General features: G+C 47.0%; 1 protein-coding gene across 3 annotated transcripts in view; it reads right to left on the bottom strand.

Moving 5' to 3' along the window:
- Positions 1 to 20,602, bottom strand: part of LMF1 (lipase maturation factor 1) — a 2,253,577-nt gene that overhangs the window by 1,819,692 nt on the left and 413,283 nt on the right. For 2 of the 3 annotated variants that reach the window (XM_069647257.1, XM_069647260.1), the window contains exon 2: positions 13,977 to 14,051. The exons of the other annotated variant lie outside the window; for it this stretch is intronic. In XM_069647257.1, the coding sequence (XP_069503358.1) occupies positions 13,977 to 14,051 (75 nt within the window). The remainder of the gene's footprint in view (positions 1 to 13,976; positions 14,052 to 20,602) is intronic. 3 annotated transcript variants of the gene reach the window in all.

The following is a 20,602-nucleotide window of genomic DNA, read 5'->3' as shown; positions in this document are numbered from 1 at the left end:
TAGGTGTGGCACTAGTGAACATTGGCTAGTGTGTTAGTGCGTAATGCAATGCAACATTTACAGTCAGGCCAAGAATGGTATTAGGCTTGTGGCCACAAATCTCTCTATGAATGCAAGGCGTAATTCTGTGGCAGTCTACGTTATAGAGATGTGAGGTAGAGTGGTGAGGGCTTTCTGGAGTAGAGTAATTGCTCTACACCCCACCCATGCCACACTTACAGTTTTGTTGCTGTCTGTTGGCTGCTGGCTTCCTTTGCTTCCCCTGCGGACACCTGTAGACACGCCTTGGGGCCGCTACTGTAAGAGCCGCCCTTTGCCGAGGGGGCTGCCGGGCAGAGGGCTGCCCTGGGAAGGTCTGTTATGACCAGGTGGACGCACCAATCAGGGGAGGTGGATGGGTTGGAGGGGGAGAGTGGGACTGTGAAAAGGCCAGACATAAACAACGGACTACACCTCACAGACTACACCCTTTGGATGCAGCCCAGAAACAGAAACAACCGGCTCAGAAGCCAAAAGAAATACTAGACAGGCACCAGATTAGCACACAATGCTCACCAAAAATATAGATACATAAATGATTAAATAAAGAAATTATTTTTTTTAAAAAAATATATATATATTAGAAGAAACACTCACACCACTCCAAAATAGTGCATAAAGCACTCCAAAAACAGATTACAATCATTGTGAAACTACTCACTCAGAATCAACCAGCCCCTAAAGGTGCTTGCACACTGGTTTCTCCTGCCATATCCTTCCTCATGGCAGTCCTCAAAGCAAAGCCACAAACACACCTGGCTTTTCTAACCAATTGCAAGAGGGGAGGGTGGGACTGGGAAAGGGCCAGACATAAACAAAGGACTACACCCCACAGACATCATCCTTTGGATGCAGCCCAGAAACAGAAACAACCGGCTCAGAAGCCAAAAGAAACACTAGACAGGCACCAGATTAGCACACAATGCTCATCAAAAAATATAGATACATAAATGATTAAATAAATACATTAATTAAAAAATATATATATATATTAGAAGAAACACTCACACCACTCCAAAAGAGTACGCCGCCCTCGAGGACCTCCACCGACCGCCGACATCACTGGATGTTATAAGTAGGACGCACGACGCCCGTAGCCTCAGTTGTAGTTTTTTCCCCCAGAACATGTGGCACCAGTCGTCTGCCAGTCTGACACACAAAGCCTTGCGGAAACGTAAGCTGCAATCGCATAACAAATTCTGTATCGGGGAAGGTAGGGAGGGAGCGATATGGAATACGTTGTCGGACCATCCCATCGAAAGAACATTACCAGGTAAGAGAGTAACTTGTTCTTCAAGGGGATTGGGACCTCTGACGTATTCCATATCTATGACAGACTCCAAAAGCAGTACCAATGCAAGGAGGTGGGAAAAGAATTTAGAAAACAGAAATTTAGAATGCCCAATCAAATTGCAGAGTAAAGGACCGCCTTGCTAAAGGCCAAATCCTGCCCATGGATGGAATCGAGTGAGTAGTGACGTACAAAAGTATGTACCGAAGCCCAGGTGGCTGCATCACAGATGTTACGAATAGGAACCCCCCTCTGTAGGGCAGTAGAGGCAGCCATACCCCTGGTAGAATGGGCCCGTAAACCAACCGGTGGGTCCTTACCCGCCAAGCGGTAACACTCAGAGATAGCCAAAATAATCCAGCGAGACAAAGTCTGTTCCATCACAGCTTGTCCCAAATGCTTTCCAGCGTAACCAATGAAGAGTTGATCGTCCACTCTGACCCGGGACATGTGTGAAATATAAAAGCTTAACGCTCTCCTAGGATCAAGCCTATGGAGCCTCTCCTCTTCCTTACCAGGATGTGGAGGAGGATAAAACGCCGGAAGAACAACCTTCTGGCTTAAATGAAATTCCGGCACCACCTTCGGAAGAAAGGAAGGACGAACTCTAAGGCCAACCCTGTCCTTATGAAACACAGTGAAGGGTGGCTTAACTGAAAGTGCCTGTAACTCACTCACTCTGTGAGCGGAAGTGACCGCAACCAAAAATACAGTTTTAAGAGTTAACAGTCTCAAAGGGCATGCATGCAAAGGCTCAAACAGAGCACCCATCAAAAACTTGAGAACAAGGTTCAAATCCCAACCGGGCACCTGGAAAGGTGACAGAGTGAACACATTAGTGAGCCCTTTCGGAAACTGAGAAATTAAAGGAATTTTAAAATAGGAACACTCTTCAGACGAGCACTTAAATATGGACAGCGCTGCCAGGTAACCTTTAACGGTACCCACTTGCAGGCCCCTGTGGGCCAAAGAAAGCAAAAAAAGACAGAACCATGGGAATGTCACATGCAAAAGGATCCACATTCTTAACCCTGCACCAGTCACAGAACTTACGCCAACGGCAACGGTAAAGGGACTTTGTTGCTGGCCGTCTGGCCGAGAGCAACACCTCCATCACGTCTTCAGGGAGGTCCCAATCCATATACCTCAATCTTTCAGAAACCAAGCGTGAAGGTTGAGGGATCTGACCTCTGGATGGAGAACCTGACCCCCCTCCTGTGAGAGCAGATCGTCTCAGTAGGGAAGACGGCGTGGAGGGCAGATGGACAAATCGAGAAGGTCCGGGTACCACGTACTCCGGGCCCGCGCCGGAGCAATGAGGATCATCCGGGAACCGAACCTCTGTAACCTCCGCAGTACTTGCGGGATGACGGGGACTGGAGGAAACGCGTACAGCAGTGGGAATGACCACTCCACCACAAACGCATCTCCTAAGGCTCCTTTTGGAGGAAATTCCCGTGAGCAGAACCTCTCGCACTTCCGGTTGACACTGGAGGCGAAGAGATCCACTTGAGGGGTCCCCCACAAGGCAAAGATCTCCAGGAGAATCTCCTGAGCCAACTCCCACTCGTGAGAGATCGCGCTCTGCCTGCTCAGAGCGTCCACCGTCTTGTTTTCGTCTCCGGCCAGATGAACTGCCAAGATCGAAACTTCCTGCTGGATTGCCCAGAACTAGAGCTGCATCACCTCCCTGCACAGAGGAAGTGACCCTGCCCCCCCCCTTTTTGTTGAGGTAGTGCATGGCCACTATGTTGTCCATCAGGATCAGGACATTCTTCCCTCGCACAGTCGGCAATAAAGTCTTCAGAGCTAGCCTGACGACCCTTAGCTCGCAATATTGATATGGAGTCTGGACTCCGACGGAGACCAACAACTGCTGACTGTCAACTCGTTGGCATGAGCTCCCCATCCCGTGAGGGATGCATCCGTCACGATCGTCACCTCCGGCCAGGGTAGCCAAAATGGGGCCCCCTTCATCAGATTGTCTTCGACGGCCCACCACAGAAGGTCCTGGGCGATCGAGGACGGCACCTGAACAGGGTCAGACATCCTGCCGGAGGACTGAGACCACTGGAGCTTGAGTGCCCATTGCGAAGATCTCTTCCGCAACCTGGCCTCTGGCACCAGAAGAATGCAGGATGCCATGAGGCCGAGCAATCTCAAGAATTCTCAAGAACTCGAACGCTGGGAGACTCTGGGCAAGCTGAAACTTGTGCACCATCTGCTGAATGTGATGAGCCCTCACCTGGGGAGGAAAACACTGCCCCAGGGATGTGTCGAGCACTGCTCCGATGTACTGGAGCCTCTGAGTTGGTGCCAGATGGGACTTCTTTAAGTTGAGGGAGAAGCCCAGCTTGTGGAGGGAGTGTCAGGTGACTAACAGATGAATCAGGACTTGCTCGGGAGAGCGTGCCCTGATCAACCAATCGTCCAGGTAGGGGTAGACGTGAATCCCCCCTTTCCTGAGGTGCGCTGCCACCACTACCATGAGCTTGTTGAAGACCCTCGGGGCAGAGGTCAATCCGAACGGCAGGACCCGAAACTGAAAGTGCGAGTCACCAACCGCAAACCTCAGGTACTTCTTCTGCTTTGGATGTATTGGCACATGAGAATAAGCGCCCTTGTGGTGGAGAGACACCAACCAGTCCTAAAGTTGAAGGGCCTGGAGGATTTGAGAGAGAGTAACCATCTTGAACTTGTCCTTCCTGAGGAGTTTGTTCAAACCACGTAAGTCCATGATGGGTCTCAATCCCCCGTCTTTCTTGGAAATCAAAAAATAAGGGGACTACCATCCCTTGTCCATCTCCGCTACAGGCACCAGTTCTATGGCGCCTTTCTCCAGCAGGGATTGAATTTCCTGCGCAAGGAACGGATCCGGACTCTTCAAAGAGAGATTGCCGGTGGATTGTCTTGAGGCCTCTGCCGGAAAGGAAGACAGTAGCCGTGGGTTATGATCTCCAGAAGCCACACATCTGAAGTAATGGCGCGCCACTCTGCTAGATGCTGCGCCAGCCTTCCCCCAACCGGCGAACCATAGGACATGGCCTCATGACTGAGATGAAGCGGCTGTAGTGTTGCCTGAGGGCAAAGAGGCAACAGCCTGAGCGGCCTTGGCACCTCGAGTACCTTTTTTTCCACCTCTGGCACTCCTACGGTGGCCCCTTTGACTGGCAGCTCCTCTCGCTTTACCAAAGGACGAGTAATAACGAAAGGAACCTCCCCTCCATTGCTGTCCCCTAGGACAAAAAGGTGGAGGTTGGTGAACTGCAGCGCCCAACGACTTCGCTGCAGCTTTGGAGGTCTGCAACCTCTCAAGGCTCTCGTCAGCCTTGCTGCCAAAAAGATGTTCCCCGTCAAAGGGCATGTTGAGGAGCCGGGCCTGCACATCAGGAGCAAACCCCGACTTCCGCAACCACGCAAGCCTGCGTATCACGGTGCTCGCTGCCATGGACCGGCTGACGCAATCTGCCATGTCCAAACCCGACTGAACGGCCTCACACATGGCGTCCTTACCATCCTGAACCATGGCAAAGAAACCATCCCGTTCATCGCCTTCGGGAATATGTTCAGCCGCTAAGGAAACACAGTTCCACAGAGTGTGCGTGAAACGTGACAAGGCACATATGGAGTTGGCCACCTGAGCGCCATACCCCCTGAAGAAAACACTTTCTTCGCCCAGCCGTCAAAACACTTGTCGTCGCTATCAGGAGGGATGGTAGGATATGACGCCTGTTTTGCCGGGGCCGTAGCCGCCTGCACCACCAAACTCTCCGGAGTGGGGTGCTTGGTCAAGTAGCAGGGGTCGCTACTGGCTGGGCCGTATTTTCGCAGCAAGACTTGCCCACTGCCGTGAGACTCTCCTGAGCAGTCCAAACCGCCGCCGACCTCCTCTGTAGAGCCATATGGAACGGCAGAACCGGGTCAGTTGGTGAACCTTGATTGAGGCTATCCATAAGGTCATCCTGAAGAAAATCCCCTGGGGGAGCAGACCATCCCAAGTACTCGGTGACCCTGGACATAAGGCGCCGGTACGAGGAGTCGGCATGAGTGCTAGGCTCAGGCCTACAAAACTCCACCTCCGGAGAGGTGTCCAGCCCACTGGCATCGTGCAGGGATTGCCGCAGGTCTTCAATTTGGTTATGGACCACGAAAATCTCGTCCGGTACCGTATCCGGAACCATGCCATCATCAGAGCCCTCATCCACCTCTGAAATAAACTCAAGCTGGCGGAAAGAAGGCACAGAATGCGGAACAAAGCCATGCTTGGCCTTTGCCAGAGCCTTTCTAGGCGGTTCCACCGAGCCCCGGGGAACCCCCGTCGAAACAGCCTCGAAAGGCGTCGAGTTAATCGGCGTCAACGCCGTACGCGGCGCCGACAGCATCGATGGTACTGACACAGTCCGCGAGGCCGGGGCCCCAAGCGTGTCCCTCGACAGCCGGGGCGCCAATGGCGTTGACAACTTCTTCGAAGGCGGGGCCTCGAAAGAGTCCATCGACGACCTTGGTGCCACCGGCGTCGACGTCTTCCTCGAAGACACCACAGGTTCACACGGTCTCGAGCGTGTCGAGGACTGGGACCTGGAATGGGCATGCCGAGAATGATTCCCCTTGTTCGAGCGGGACCTCTCCCGTGAATCGTGACGACCATCCGAGCCCGAAGGCGTGCGAGTGGTGTCTCTCGACCGATCACGATCGACCCCACATGGGGGCGCGGATGGACCAGTGCCCTGCCATTCGAGAATCGCCAACATTTTCTTCCCGAAGAAAGCCCATTCCTCCTGCGTCGCATGCTTGGTGGCGTAAGCGACCCGCCGACGGGTGGAGTCCTCGGAAGAGGACGGGGAAGGCGACCAATGACAGAGCTTCCAGAGTGCCTCGAAGAGGCAGAGGAGTGGCGGAACCGACTCCGGGACCGAAACCCACTGGACTTCCGACGACGACGGAGAGAGTCGCCTCTCGAATCGTCCGTCGAAAGCCCTGCAGACCTCGACTTCCGTGGCTTAGACACTTTACCTACCGATAACTTCTTCTTGCGCTCCCGCAAGGCTTTTGACGTGAGTGACTGGCAGTCGACACAGTCATTCGTGTCATGGGCCTCCCCGAGGCACCAGAGGCAGGGTTCATGCGAGTCGGTAACCGACATCTTGGACCCACAGTCCCCGCACTTCTTAAAGTCCGGACGCAGTGTGGAGGACGAGGTAGACATCTTCATGAAGAAAGACTTCACAATACGAAACAGGTTCGAAGGACCGAGAAAGAATAGGAACTCCAAAGAGTCGAGACGCGCCGAGATCTCTGAAGCGAGTATGTTCGCGGAAAAAACGGAACTGAGGCTATGGGCAACCTGCGTCCTACTTATAACATCCAGTGACGTCGGCCGTCAGAGGAGGTCCTCGAGGGCGGCGTATCGATGTCATCGACGCAGGAGCCGAAGATTTTCTGAAGCAGCACAGCTGTGGTGATTACTGTCATAGATATGGAATACGTCGGAGGACCCAATCCCCTCGAACAGGATGTGCATAAAAGCATCCTGAAGTTCCACAACGCTGAGCAATTCGCCCTTCTGAAGAGAGGACTTTATTTGGCAGGGCGTAATCATCTTGAATTTCTCTTGGGGAAGAGAAAGGTTGAACTCGTAAAGGTCTAGAATGGTGCGCAGGCCAGCTTGGTGGGGTTTTGGCACTGTAAACAGACGAGAGTAGAAGCCATTCCCTCGTTCCACTAGGGGAACGGGTTCTATAGCCATGAGATCTAGAAGCTTCTCGACCTCAGCTCTGAGGGAGGGTGGCCCCGACTGCTGAAAGGGAGGATTGAAGGGTGGGGTAGGGGCAAGCGGAATTCCACCCGAGCGATGGCCAAAACCCAACGGTTGTCGGTGACAGTTTGCCACGCCTCCAGATGAGACGAGATTCGTCCTCCCACCGGAGTCTCGTGCGAGCGCCAAAACATATCATTTTGCAGACTTTTCGTCAAAGAGACTACCTGTCTCTGAAGAAGAGGCTGACGACCGAGAGAAAAACCGCCCACATGGCTGCCTCTGGCAGGAGTTACCGGGCGGAGGATCAGTCATGCGCAACCTGCGATTTTGGAATCCTCTAAAGCCTGAAGAGGATAGAGATAGGGACCCATATCTCTGACCTTTGACTGGGGCCTTCACGAGCAGCGACAGAGACTTGGCAGTTTGCGTGCTCGCCTTAGTCTTGGTGAGCTCGTCATCCGTTGAAGAATGAAACAACTCTTTGGCATCAAAAGGCAGGTCCAGAGCTTTATCTTGGACCTCCTTCGAAAACTTAGTTGCATGAAGCCAAGCCTAACGAGAGGTGTCCACCCCCAGCATGAGGCCACGAGCTGAGGTGTCAACATGATGTGCAGCAGCCTCCAGCATATCCTGCGGCAACACTCTAGCGTCTGCCAAGCCGCCTATAAAGTCTTCTAACCTGTCGACAGGAATCAACTCCTGGAAGTCAGCCAAATCTCTCCACAGTTTCATATTCGCCGCCGCCAGGATGAGCTCTGCGTTGGCCTGACGCGATTGCAGCGCCGAATTGGCAAAAGTCTTCTTGCCCAAGTCATCGAGCAATTTGTCCTCCTTGGACAGAACTTGAGTCGCAGAGGCCTGCTTAGATTGCAGAGTTGTGGCCGCTACCACTGTCGAGGACGGGAGCGGGCATGACACCAAGGCTACTTCCTCGGAGGTGTGAAGCCTGTAACGGGTGTCAATTCTTTTATTTATGTGCAGCCTGGTGTGGGGTTTATCCCAGACCTTGCAGACCTCGGCCAGGACTTCCCTCTGAAGGAATAGGCAGGTGCGCTCCTGTGGAGACAAGGTTAGTGGTCCGAAAGCACCCCTTCCTGTGGAGCGGGTGCCTCAGGCACTGGTATGTCAAGAAGCGACATGTCCATTACCCGGTCGTGAAATGCTCGTACAGAGCGGGGCTGGTCCTCACTGTCCTGATCTGCCAAAGGGTCATTTAGAGCATCCAGATCCCCCAACTGCGACGTGACAGGTGTCGGATTGACATCACGCTCTTCCAAAGACTTGTCCACCGGTGACAAGGGAGGCCGAGGCGGAAGAGCTGGAGGAGAGCCAGGCAGCAGAGGAGGGCCACAGCTGGGGTGACAAGTGCCATGACAGGAACTGTCAGGGCAGGCAACAGAATCTGAGGGAAGATTTCCCTAAAAAGGCCCTTAAAGTACTCCCTCATGGGATCAGAGTTCATTAGACTATGAAATTTCCCAAAAAAGGCATCCTCTGCCGAGGCCTTAAGCGCCGGAGTGGGCAGAGGCCTCTCATGAGGAACATAACCCCAGGAACATAGAGAGGAGGGCTGCCAAGAGGGCCAGCCACCATCCGGGTCTACTTAGACCAATGGGGCAGATGTAGGAGGAAGCGAGACCGAATGTGGTAGTTGCATCCAAGCATGCCAGTCATAGGAAGGGGGGAATGGATTCACACTGTTGCATGGATAAGGTTGTCCACCAAAAAGAAGGTTCCCTGCACCCGCCGACGATAGCGTGGGTGCGAGGGAAGAATCCAAAATGGCCACCGTAGACCACGCAGGAAAAGCCCGCCATTTTGTGAGCAACTGAGAACTGCATCACGTGTTGATGAGGCAGTTGACTCCACAGATTGGTCAGAGGACTTGACTGAAATTTTAGCCTTGACACAAGGATCCTCGGCAGAGCCGGTACTATGGGGCCTTGGATGTTTATTGGACATCCTGTCCCTTGAATTAGCCTCCAAAAGGAGGAACCTCGGCCATGCCGGTAACAGAGGAGTTACGGTCGACAACCACTCCCTGTGCCCCTCAACACAGAACCGGTACCTCCGTGAGCGCAGGAAAGTTGAGGAATCCACCTCACAGACAAGATCTTTACAGGCCTCTCAGTTCTGTTGGTACACACTTTGGTCTCTTTAAGAGGAACCTCGGAACAGAGTCCGGTCTCACTAGCTCCCTCAAGAGGGGCCTCAAACCGTTGTTCAGTACAGAAAGCCTCACCAGAGGCCTCAGGGCACAACCCGGTGTCTGTGTGGGAAGCTCCAGACAAGGAGACCTCAGAGCGAACTTCGGTACCCAACGCCTCAGCACGACTATGCTGGTTATTGGCACCTGATCGGTGAACCTCGGATCGTGATCCGGTATAGGCAGCCCCCTCGCGGACACCCTCGGAGAAAACCCTGGTACGCCTATTAGGCCTGCAAGGCACCGCTGGTATAATCCCAGTAGCAGAGCTTTTGAAGCCCCTCCCAGACCTGGAGGACCCCGGGAAGGAGTCCCCCAGCCGGGGTGCCCTGAAAAGTAAAGAACTTACCGGGCGTCTCTTCTTTCCGTCAATGAAGAGTTGGAAATGGAATGGAGAAACCTTCTGGAACATTTCCTCCCAACTATGAAGTCGACGTTGAAGTGCCCGGACCGAATGGGAGTCGCAGAAGAAACACGAGTCCCAACGGTGATCCAGTCCCACACACTCCAAGCAGAGATAATGGGGATCTTGCAGGACTAGAACGTGATTTTGCCCACACATTTTTGACATGTGTGTAACTTTCGACATGCTTCCTGTTGCAAAAACATCCAAGCTTTGCTTCATAATGATGTCAAGCACATTTCGGAGCAAATTCATATTTCATATAGATGCCAGGTAGCATGGTCCCTACAAAGCAGCAGTACCACTTGTCTTTCGGATAGGTCAGTTGACATAGATGAGAAGGATACCGTTCTTAAATCCAGCTCCTTGTGCAGGGGCTATTCTACCTTGCTTCTCTGATCTCTCAATCATCTGTCAAAGTTCATTACTGAGCATTTGTAACACCATTCTAGGGGATAGGGCCGGGTCATTAGAGGATTAGAAAAAGGGGATGAAAATATGTAATCAGAAACTATGTTTCTGCATCCACATCAGACAAAGTAATTACAGCAAGTTTTTCTCCCATGTCTATAAACTACACCCAGGGAGAAATATGTGTCATCAGTCAAGGGCGCTGCTCAGTTTGGATATATGTGATCAATACATTGCCGGAAATCCGACAAAGAAAATGCTGAATACAAAAACAGCGAGGCAGTAGGAAACAGTAGGGAATCGAGGGATGTGTAAAGATAGGAAAACTTTGTTAAAAACACAAACTAAAACATTGGAGGGACTCTAGGAAGGGTATGCAGCCTAGTGCTTCAGTAGCTCCAATAACCAAATGAGAGGCAGAATTTGCAAAATTCACATAATTTCAACATTACCATCAAGCAACGCATTATATTCATCATTCACTGTTACACTCCAACACATTTTTAACTGTACCGCGTGAGTAAAATCTGCGGCGTGTTTGTAAGATGCAGCAAGGCTGAAGTCACTATTTACAGATGATATGTGCAATTAGGAAACACACCAATGTCGTCAATAGAAGTCCATGGTGAGTACAGCCACCCGAACTGTAACCCACTTGCACCATACACGATTGCAAACTTGCCTTTTAGAAATATGGCAAAGGTTAAGGCTGATGGAATTTCAGTATGTATCCTTCTCTATTGGTCACCCGGGTGATAATAAAATCTATGCTCCAGTCTACATCTGCAAATGTGGAACAGGCGTCCATTCTGTTACGTACATTTCACCGCCCCCATATTTTTTAGGCAGCATGAATGGCCTTTGGCAAACTTGTCTTTTTGATCATTTATGCTTCATGGCAGAATTGCACTGAAGTGGTCAATCACTAAACATGGACATGGTGTTGGGCCTCACGTTGTTGTGTGGTGGTTCTTTGGGATGTGGCACTTAGGTTTTCAGGGACCATTGGGATTCACCATATGTTCCTGAGCACATGAAAAATAGGTGGCAAAGGCTAGTCATGTGTTTTAAATGGTAATTTAGTATGTATTTTATGTAGGTTAATGAAGTGTTTTATGACTTTTTTAGGATTATTCTATGTTCTCTGATGAAGACGTGGTCAAATAGTGACAAAATGTTTAAACCGGTTAGTCCTGTCCAAACGCTTGGACATGGGATTATGAAAATCAAGTAGTACCCAGTCTAGGATATATAAACACCTGTTAATTGTATTGTTAAGGTCCTTTTATGGTTTAGCCAATTGTGTGTTTGAGTGTGAAGAGTGGATGCAGATATGGATATGCTTGTTGGTACTGAGATATACTGGCAATTACAGATGTGAGAGATACATGCCTTTTCATTTTTCTGCACTGAATTAATTGTTCTTGGTTTATTCTTGATTAAATCAATATTTTTGTATTAAATAAATAATTTTGATATTTTAGTAAATCGTGTCCTCTGGATTTTTCCCTTCTGTTACATACATTTCAGTATCTCCCTAATCCAGAAAGTGGGGATTCCTTCTGTTTTTCGACACTCCAACACATCACCAGAGTAGGACCAAAAAGAACACATGCAAACACACACATGCACACACTATCCAGCTTCATTGAAAATACCAACAAGTATCATAGGTTGCTCTTGATTCCTCTACATCAAACAGGTGATTTGTCTACTCTACTCACATTTACATCTGCTTCCACGAACAGCAATATTTAAAATAATGTGCCTGTTTGTTGCACAATAAAAGCCATGTATCCTAAGCCTCTTTACTCTGCATTGTCCAAGGACAGACCCAGAGGCACAATTACTAGTAACCACACAACTAATGCTTCCTGTCCTTTCAGTCCTTGTCCTGTCTGCAATATACTTTGTAATGTGATCGTGGTATTGAGTTTTTATTGATTGTAGTTGTTATGAAGGTTTGGGATGCTGGATTTTCCGTCTTATGCCACTGTACCAGTACCTTCGTACACACTATTATACTAGCTCCCCAGGGCAAATGTTTAGTTCTCCCTTGTGTTTTTGGTATACGATTTACATATTTATGGATATATATTTCAAGGTGTGAAATGCACTGTCTTTGATTCTTTAGACATGCATCATGAAAACCAAAGAACAATTTAAAGTCACATCTGTCACCCGTCTCACTCCAATGATTCTAGTGTGGCAGTGCTCTCCTTGGCACCTATGTACATTTTCTCGTTTTCCCACTATTGGAAAAAAACGATTACAATTTCAAAAAATAAAATAACACCCAAATGTATGTTGCATTTTAAGAATAAATATACTTTGTAATGATTTTGGCACAACGTTTTTCCATTCTCGTTTATTTGTATAATCTGAAAAAATACTAATTATGTGGAAAAATCTACAACAAATCATACAAATATACATTAAGAACAGACTCACATTTATAAAATGGAAAAAAGTATTTATTTTCCCAAAAATATGTAGTTAAAATATTTTAGAAAAATGTACATTTTATATAATTAAAGTTTAAAATAAAAAATAATTAAAATGTCTTTCTAATCAAGTTTCAAAGACCACACCACTTCATTTGAATCTTGAAGTCAACTTTCCAACAAGTTCAACTCTTGAAGGACAAACCACATTAGCAATGTTCTGTGAATTAGCTGCCACCTGGAAATATAATCTGTTGTCAGGCTGTGCATTTGCATGGCCAGCACAGGCACAGTCAGACATTTCACAAAGTCAAATTCCATCTGCTCTAATATTGACATAGCCAACCATTGATTTTTTCTTTTTGCAAACGCCATGCTGTAACAAAGCATACTAAAAGTACCTCCTATTCTACCTTGTTCCCTACCAATGTTCTCATTGGGATCATTTACAGTCAGCCTTGTTCTGGCCTCCATACCATCTATGCTGAAATGCAACATTTTTAGTTTGTACTTTAAGTACATATTATGGAAAACCTCCAAATCACCAATGTGGCAAAATTCTGTTAGGCCCTTCAAATCTCTGGTAAGCATTTTGTCATACACAATCTTTAGAAGGGCTATGTGCAGAACAGAGCCTTACACCAACCACTTTTTCTTACGATTGTGCTCTTCACACAAAGGTCCATGTACACACTCATGTAAATGCTCGTTATCCTCCTATGAGTCTATGTTTGAACTATGATGGAGCACTGAACGCCACTTTTCAACCAGAATCTGGACGCAGCCCTCACAAGTTTTTGAAATCCACGAAGATGGTTGCTGATGGACTGTGGCCATTTCAAAATTTCATCTGATCCCTTTTTTTATCAGAAGCTGTGATTTTTTGGGATATTCATTTGGTGATGTGCCATACATCAAATTGGTGCTTTATGTGCGGGAACTGCTCTCACATGTTGTTTGCTATTCCAATGTGCCTGTGAGTCGCTATCAATTCTATGTGCAATCCCCTTGATTTCAGAAGTTCAGTGGATTTGATGAAACAAGATCTCCCCATGGCAAATGAGGATGTACATTCGGACACTTGGAGCAAAATAGGTGTCTGGTGAATCCCTCACCAGACCTGATGAGGGCAAAGGTGGTAGAAAACACTACTATTGGTAACTTATATTTCTCATCTAGTCCATATTCAGTGTAAAACAATGATCTTCAAGAAAGCATATTTAATGTGGAAATCTTCCTTTTAATCTTCATTTTCTTTAAATGTAATACAGAGGCCAATGTCGCTGATGCATTTCGGACCTCAGGCCTTCATCAGGGCAATCTGTACAAAATAAATTATATGCATTCATTTTAGCACTTATTAAAAAAAATATTGTACATTCTTACACAGAACATTAACTCGTAGTAGGCAAGGCGGCAAGTACCTGGTCTCTATTGGAAGATGTGACGAAACCTCTGATCCATAGGCTTCTCTGTGTGATGAACTTGCGGTGTGTGACCTACAAGGGAAAAGTATGTCTATGAGCCTAGTGCACTGTTTGTTGCCATGGGAAACTGTTCTGTTTGAGTTTAGGCTTAGGTAATTAAACATAAATACATTTCAAACCAACAATATGTTGGCGTGCACACCCAAAACATGGTAATAAAAAGCTAGATAAAAGATAGGGGTTGATTACCACAATGGAAACGGCTTGTGGCAGCTAGCTGTGTGTACAATAGCGCTTGTTCTTAGTGTTGCTTGCCTCACATTCTTTATATCAACTCGGAAAAAACACAGAGTCAAATTATAACTTGAGGTCTAGAAACTGCCTTAGCAGATAGATGGTGAAAAACGAGGTAATTGTAGCTACTGAGTGAGGTGGCCCTTACCTTCCTTGTGAGTGTGAGGAGCTGTGTCCGGCAAGCGGTCAGTAATCCAATTTAGTAGACTCTGGAACATTAGTGTTCCAGTGTTATGGGATTCCTCAGAACAGCGGAAATAGGCGGAGGAAAGTCGGTAGGCTGTCTCCGTGTTAGGAAGTTACAGTAATTTGTGTCGGAAAGCAAAGACATTGACAGATTTCGCAGCGTCCTGCCATCAAAAATGCGGTTATCTCAGTAACCATGGTAACAAAGAACAGAAGCCAGATGGAAGCGTGCATGGTGTGTGAGTATGCAACATGATGACGTCGACATTAGAGTCTAAGGCTTGGGGTTGTCGTAACAATCGTTTAGGTGAGCAAGCAGTTACACATGCCATACTGTGGACTAGATCATGAATATAGATAGAGAATGGCTGAATTGTCAATTCGTGCAGTATTCGGTATGAGGTTCTAGATACAATTGCCGGAGAGTGTTCCTGTGAAGGAAACTACAATATAGAAGACAAGCACAGTTAGATAAAAAGACTGATTGAAATGCAGAATGCAATTGATTTGTCTCAGAGGACTTACCAGTAATACAGCTTGCGGCAAGGCAGTAAAATGGAAATGATCACAGAAACCGGTTACATTTTTAGGACATTGCATAACAGAATTACATGACAAGAGGATCACAAAATTAACCTGATATGGTCATTGCGGAACAAGGAGTAACCAAAAGGTACATTTCTGCACTGTATGAAATAGATGTATCTACTAAGTTTACACTTGATGTCATGCACTGGATATATAGACTATGTGTTGCACATAATGTCCTGAATGATTCGAAAGAAAGGTTGCTGATTATAACTAGATTGATATATCTCAAGTAGATAGAGCACACTCGTTATGCATGTGTACGTGTTAAGAGAATTCAGATAATAGGACAGATTTGTTTTACATATTATTCCTTGTTAGGGTCATGTGATTGGATTACCCATTAAAGGAAACTGAAAAGATCCAACTGTTCATTCAAGCCTTGGGGAGAAACTGCATCATGCTTGTCTATCCACAAGGTCTCTCTTTGTTGTAATTCTTTTTGCAAAACTCACATTGCGACTTTTTGTGTTAATGACTTCCGAGATCTGAAATGTTAATTTGTGACAGTTGGTGTCTTTCTTGTTGGAAGTGTCGAGCCACCAAAGATTGTTGGTTGTTAGTCCTAATGTTAGATTTGTGTTCATTCCACCTGATTCTAGCTTTACAGCTAGTTAGACCTATGTACAATAGATCAGAGGGATATTTGATGGAATATATGATGCATTCAGTATTGCATGTTGCATAGTTTTGAAGCTTGATTTTAGCCCCTGTTGTAGGGTGCATGACTGTGTTTCCTTTGGTGATGTTGTTACAGCTACTGCAAGACATATACAGCAATGTTCCTTTCTTCTTGCACCATGACAGAACTCGCTTTGTTTTGGGTGTCCATGTCCTGGAAATGGTAAGTGTAGTACTTGGCTGTAGATCCAGGACTGTCGCACTATCCATCACCAGCAAGCCTGAGCCTTTTGCCTGCAAAAGCATTGTCTATGGATATCTGTTTGATGTTCCAGGTCCGATGAGTAGTGGGGAACAAGAACTGTCTCTGATATTTGTAGTATGCAGTTTTCACAATGAACTCAAGCCCTACAAATTTACAGAAACTTGATATCTTACTAAACGTTGAACCACTGGTCAACAGAGCCCAAGAACAAAGTACATTTCCAGTCGGTACTTTTCCAAGAAAGGGTTGTTCGGGCCATAAACATTTGAAATGGTCGTGCACACAGCTTACCTTGATCTTCAGTTTTGTGCCTTTGACTGCTCGAGTGAACTTCACCAATGGCTCTGCACAAATCCCCCTATGTATCCTATAGTCACATTTAATCATTTGTATAATCTTTAACAAGCAGCTGGTTCCCTTAATAGACCATTGGTAAAGTTAGGGGCATGCAAATAGTTGTCAATTAATTCCAAAGGTGACTCAGTGATTTCGATCTGTGATATTTCAGGATTTTCAGAATGCATTTGGGAAACAGGGAACATTATGTCTTTCCTCGACAGAAAATGTTTCAAAGGTGTGGATTGGGTGAGAGGATTGGCAAGTAATGATAAAGCATCTACTGTGATGTCAGTCAGGTCCAGTGGACGTTGTGTGCTGTACAAATGATCCATCGTTACTTTGTATGGCTAGCTGGTGATATTCAGTTCAAATTCTGGTCACTGCACAACAGCATTCCAATTCTGAACCTTGGGACGAGCATTCACAACCTCAAACATTAGTTGCTCCCAAGTGACATGAGTTTGGCAAGCGACATCATTTGTTGGTGTGGGCTGAGTTTCCTTCTCTTCTTCTTCTTCTTAGGCCTCTAATATATTAAAAAGCATTATTTCTTCCATACTTACAGAACATATGAATATCAACCTTACAATCTAATACCAATAAAACTAATTCCAAATACCCACTTTGCAAGAAACCTAAAAGCCTGGATCATATTTTCCCTGGTTTTCCGAGTGCATTTTGATGCAGCCGATCTTCACGAGCCAGTTCTTCCTCCATTTGTAACATAACATTCACAGTTGAAAAGATCTGTAAATATCTTCTGTACCAAGAAACATAAATATAATGCTTTGAAAAACACATTACACAATGAACAGAACATGAAATGTCCAATGGATGATAAATGATGACTGTCATTATTATTTGTATACCTGTGGTCCATGTGTCTCTTCCATCTTGAATGCTTTAGTAGTAGACTCCTTGTACATAACACATTCAATAAACATGCGATACTAATTAGACAATATAATGTTAACTTGTTTGATAACAAGGATTACATCTTGATAAGTTACCTTGTATGCTTGTGAATTTCAACAACAGTTGATGCAAACGCCGAAGAAAATGTAAATATAATGAAAAAGAAACACTTTTTTATAATTGAAAAAACTAATTTTTTATTAAACTCTTAATTGCCAAGGACAGCTATCTCGTCCTTGACATTACCTTCATACTGCCAAGGACGAGATAGCTTGTCCTTTTTGGCAAAGCAGGGATCACTCAAAACTGTAATCCAACCCCCGGCTATGTGAGGGGGAGGTCCCCCCTCACGGCCTGGGGGTTGGATTTCCTTCAGTTTCACGTCACGCCGACATGAAACTGAACGTAATTGTCACTGCGGCAGACGAAATGGCTGCTGCGGTGAAAATGAAAACTGTGTTTCCACCTTTATCTCCCTCGATCTGTAGCACTATTGTGCCATTCAGATCGAGGGAGGTGTCGTTGGAAAGGGGATACTCACCCCTTTCCAACAACAGCTTTTTTGAAGCATTGCTGGGCGCGGATCCCTCAAAATAGTTTTGGGTGGGTGGGGGGCACTAAACCACCATGGATGTTTTTAGTGGAAAGGGGGTGGCCCTCTCCCCCCATCCCAAATGGATGGGGGGCATCTCATGTAGCCCTCCCTGGGGGCAGATTACCAGCGCAACACCATGGATGTATGTTTTTAGTGGAAAGGGGGTGGCCCTCTCCCCCCATCCCAAATGGATGGGGGGCATCTCATGTAGCCCTCCCTGGGGGCAGATTACCAGCGCAATCTGCCTATGTACATGGGATACCCCCCATCCATTTGGGGTGGGGGGCCACCAGAAAACATTGGAGTGGCCCCAATGCATGGGGCAGTACGTTTTGCCCACCCTGGGGGCTGATGGGCACATTAATGTGCCCATCTGCCACTAGGAAAGGGGCAAAACAAAAATAAAAATAAACACAAATTGTAACTTGTTTTGGGTGGATTTGGGAGGCCACTGAACCACCATGGATGTTTTTAGTGGAAAGGGGGTGGCCCTCTCCTCCCCACCCCAAATGGATGGGGGGCATCTCATGTGGCCCTCCCTGGGGGCAGATTGCTGGTGCAATCTGCCCCTAGGAAGGAGTACATGGGATGCCCCCCATCCATTTGGGGGGCACCAGAAAACATTGCAATGGCCCCCCAATGCATGGGGCAGTCTGTTTTGTCCAGCCTGGGGGCAGATGGGCACAAAATGTGTCCATCTGCCACTAGGAAAGGGGCAAAACCAAAATATAAATAAACAAAAATTATAACTTGTTTTGGGAGGGTGTGGTGGGCTACTGAACCAGCATGGATGTTTTTAGTGGAAAGGGGTGTGGCCTCTCCCCCCAACCCAAATGGATGGTGGGCATCTCATGTAGCCCTCCCTGGGGGCAGATTGCTGGGCAAATCTGCCCCTAGGAAGGAGTACATGAGATGCCCCCCATCCATTGGGGGTAGGGGGGCACCAGAAAACATTGGAATGAACCCCCAAATGCATGGAGCAGTACAGTTTGCCCACCCTGGGGGCAGATGGGCACACTAATGTTTAAAAAAGTATAACTTGTTTTGGGTGGGTGTGGGGGGGCACTAAACCACCATGGATGTTTTTTAGTGCAAAGGGGGGGTGCCCACAGGTGTCTTCTTTTCAGAAATGCATGGGGTTCCCCATTTTCCTTGGTGGTTTCAACACCAAATCTGTAGGTTGTCCACATGAGCAAAATCTGCTCTGCCAAAAGGCTTGGGGTTACCAATGGGTTAGCCTTTTCCCTTTGCGCCCAGGTAGATCCACCCACACATGTGAGGTACCGTTTTAGTCGGGACACCTGTGGGAATGCGGGAAGGTAGGCCATGTGTTGTTGGCGGTGTGTTTCAGTGGGTAAGCAGAGGGAAATGTCTGAAAATTGTGGGTTTTTTGGCCAAATTTTGGACTTTGCTGGGGATTGTGGATAATAAATTCTGGGGGGATTCACGCAAGTCAGACCTCTGTGGATTTCCACAGGTGTCTTTTCAGAAATGCATGGGCTTCCCTGTTTTCCTTGGTGGTTTCAACACCATAGGCCCAAATCTGTAGGTTGTCTCCCTAAACCGTTTGGAGGTTACCAGGGGTTTAGCCTTTTCCCTTTGCGCCCAGGTAGGTGCACCCACACATGTGAGGTACCATTTTCGTCAAGACACCTGTGGAAATGTGGGAAGGTAGGACATTTGTTGTGTTTGCATGGTTTTCATAACGTGTCAACCCATTTGCTGCTGCCCTTTGTCATACAACCCTTTCATTTCCCAAATGTGACCTACATTTAGTCGCTGCTTAGTCACTACACACTTTTGTAACCTGCACAAGTCACCTACCCTTCAAAAGGTCTGTCTGTGCTCTTTCAAAAAATGTAGGCTTGCCCTTCCTCACTACATTTGTTTTCCTTATTTACACATGCTAAGTACGTCTGTTTAGGCCACAAGCATAAAACTCCTGTGTACCATGGGTCCGTTTTTGGCTTGTGGTATTGCTTGCTTTGTGAAGCATTACAAAAAATGTGTGATTTCCTAACTGGAAGAGTCAGGGGAATGTAGCTAAGCATTGTTTTTCTCAAAATTCACAGAAGCCATTGCCTTACCGGCAAACCATATCCACCTCATACCTTTTTTTCTGTCATTTTCCCGATTTTTCACCAAACTATGGAATTTTCCCTACATAGTTGTTGCCTGACCTGCGCAAATCACCCGTTCCTAAACTTGGAATTTTGTCTACTTTTGTCTCAGAAATGTATGCCTTTCTGTCCTCCCATTCAGCTTCCCTACCCTTTTCTTCCATTCCGTCCACACATGTCCTATTGGAAAAAAAGGCCAAAATCGCCTATCTCTCACAAAATGGTCGATAACAAAATCAAAATATGTTTTCTTAGTTTCCACTCAACCTGTTCCTGAAAGCCTGGAAGATGGGGAATTCTGCACAGAAAACCATTTGTTCCTAGCACTTGCAAGGAAAAAACCACAGGCTTCTTTGTACATCATTTTATTGTCATTTATTTCTGAAAGAAAAACCAAAATGTTCTCCCTTTTTGGTTATTTTCTCTCACCCCACTACAGCAAACTAGGATTCCTTGGTGGTGTTAAGACCGCCTACATGTGGGATAAAAAGGGGCCAAATTTGGCCAAGATATCTCATGTAACAAAAGAGTTAAAAGGCATTGGGCCTCATTAGACCCTGCCACTAAGTGGTTAACGGCACCGTAAAAGGCTGTGGCGCCGTTAACCACTTAGCGCCTTACTACGAGGTCCCTTTGCGGGACCCGACCTGAACGGCTGGTCTGGACCAGCTGTTAAAGTAGGGACCCGCAAAGGGACCTC

This window comes from Ambystoma mexicanum, chromosome 2q (genome assembly GCF_040938575.1).
Source record: "Ambystoma mexicanum isolate Mex_15411 chromosome 2q, UKY_AmexF1_1, whole genome shotgun sequence".
NCBI classification, from domain to species: Eukaryota; Metazoa; Chordata; class Amphibia; order Caudata; family Ambystomatidae; genus Ambystoma; species Ambystoma mexicanum.
The sequence above is the reverse complement of the archived record's forward strand: the minus strand, read 5'-3'. Positions and strand labels throughout refer to the sequence as shown.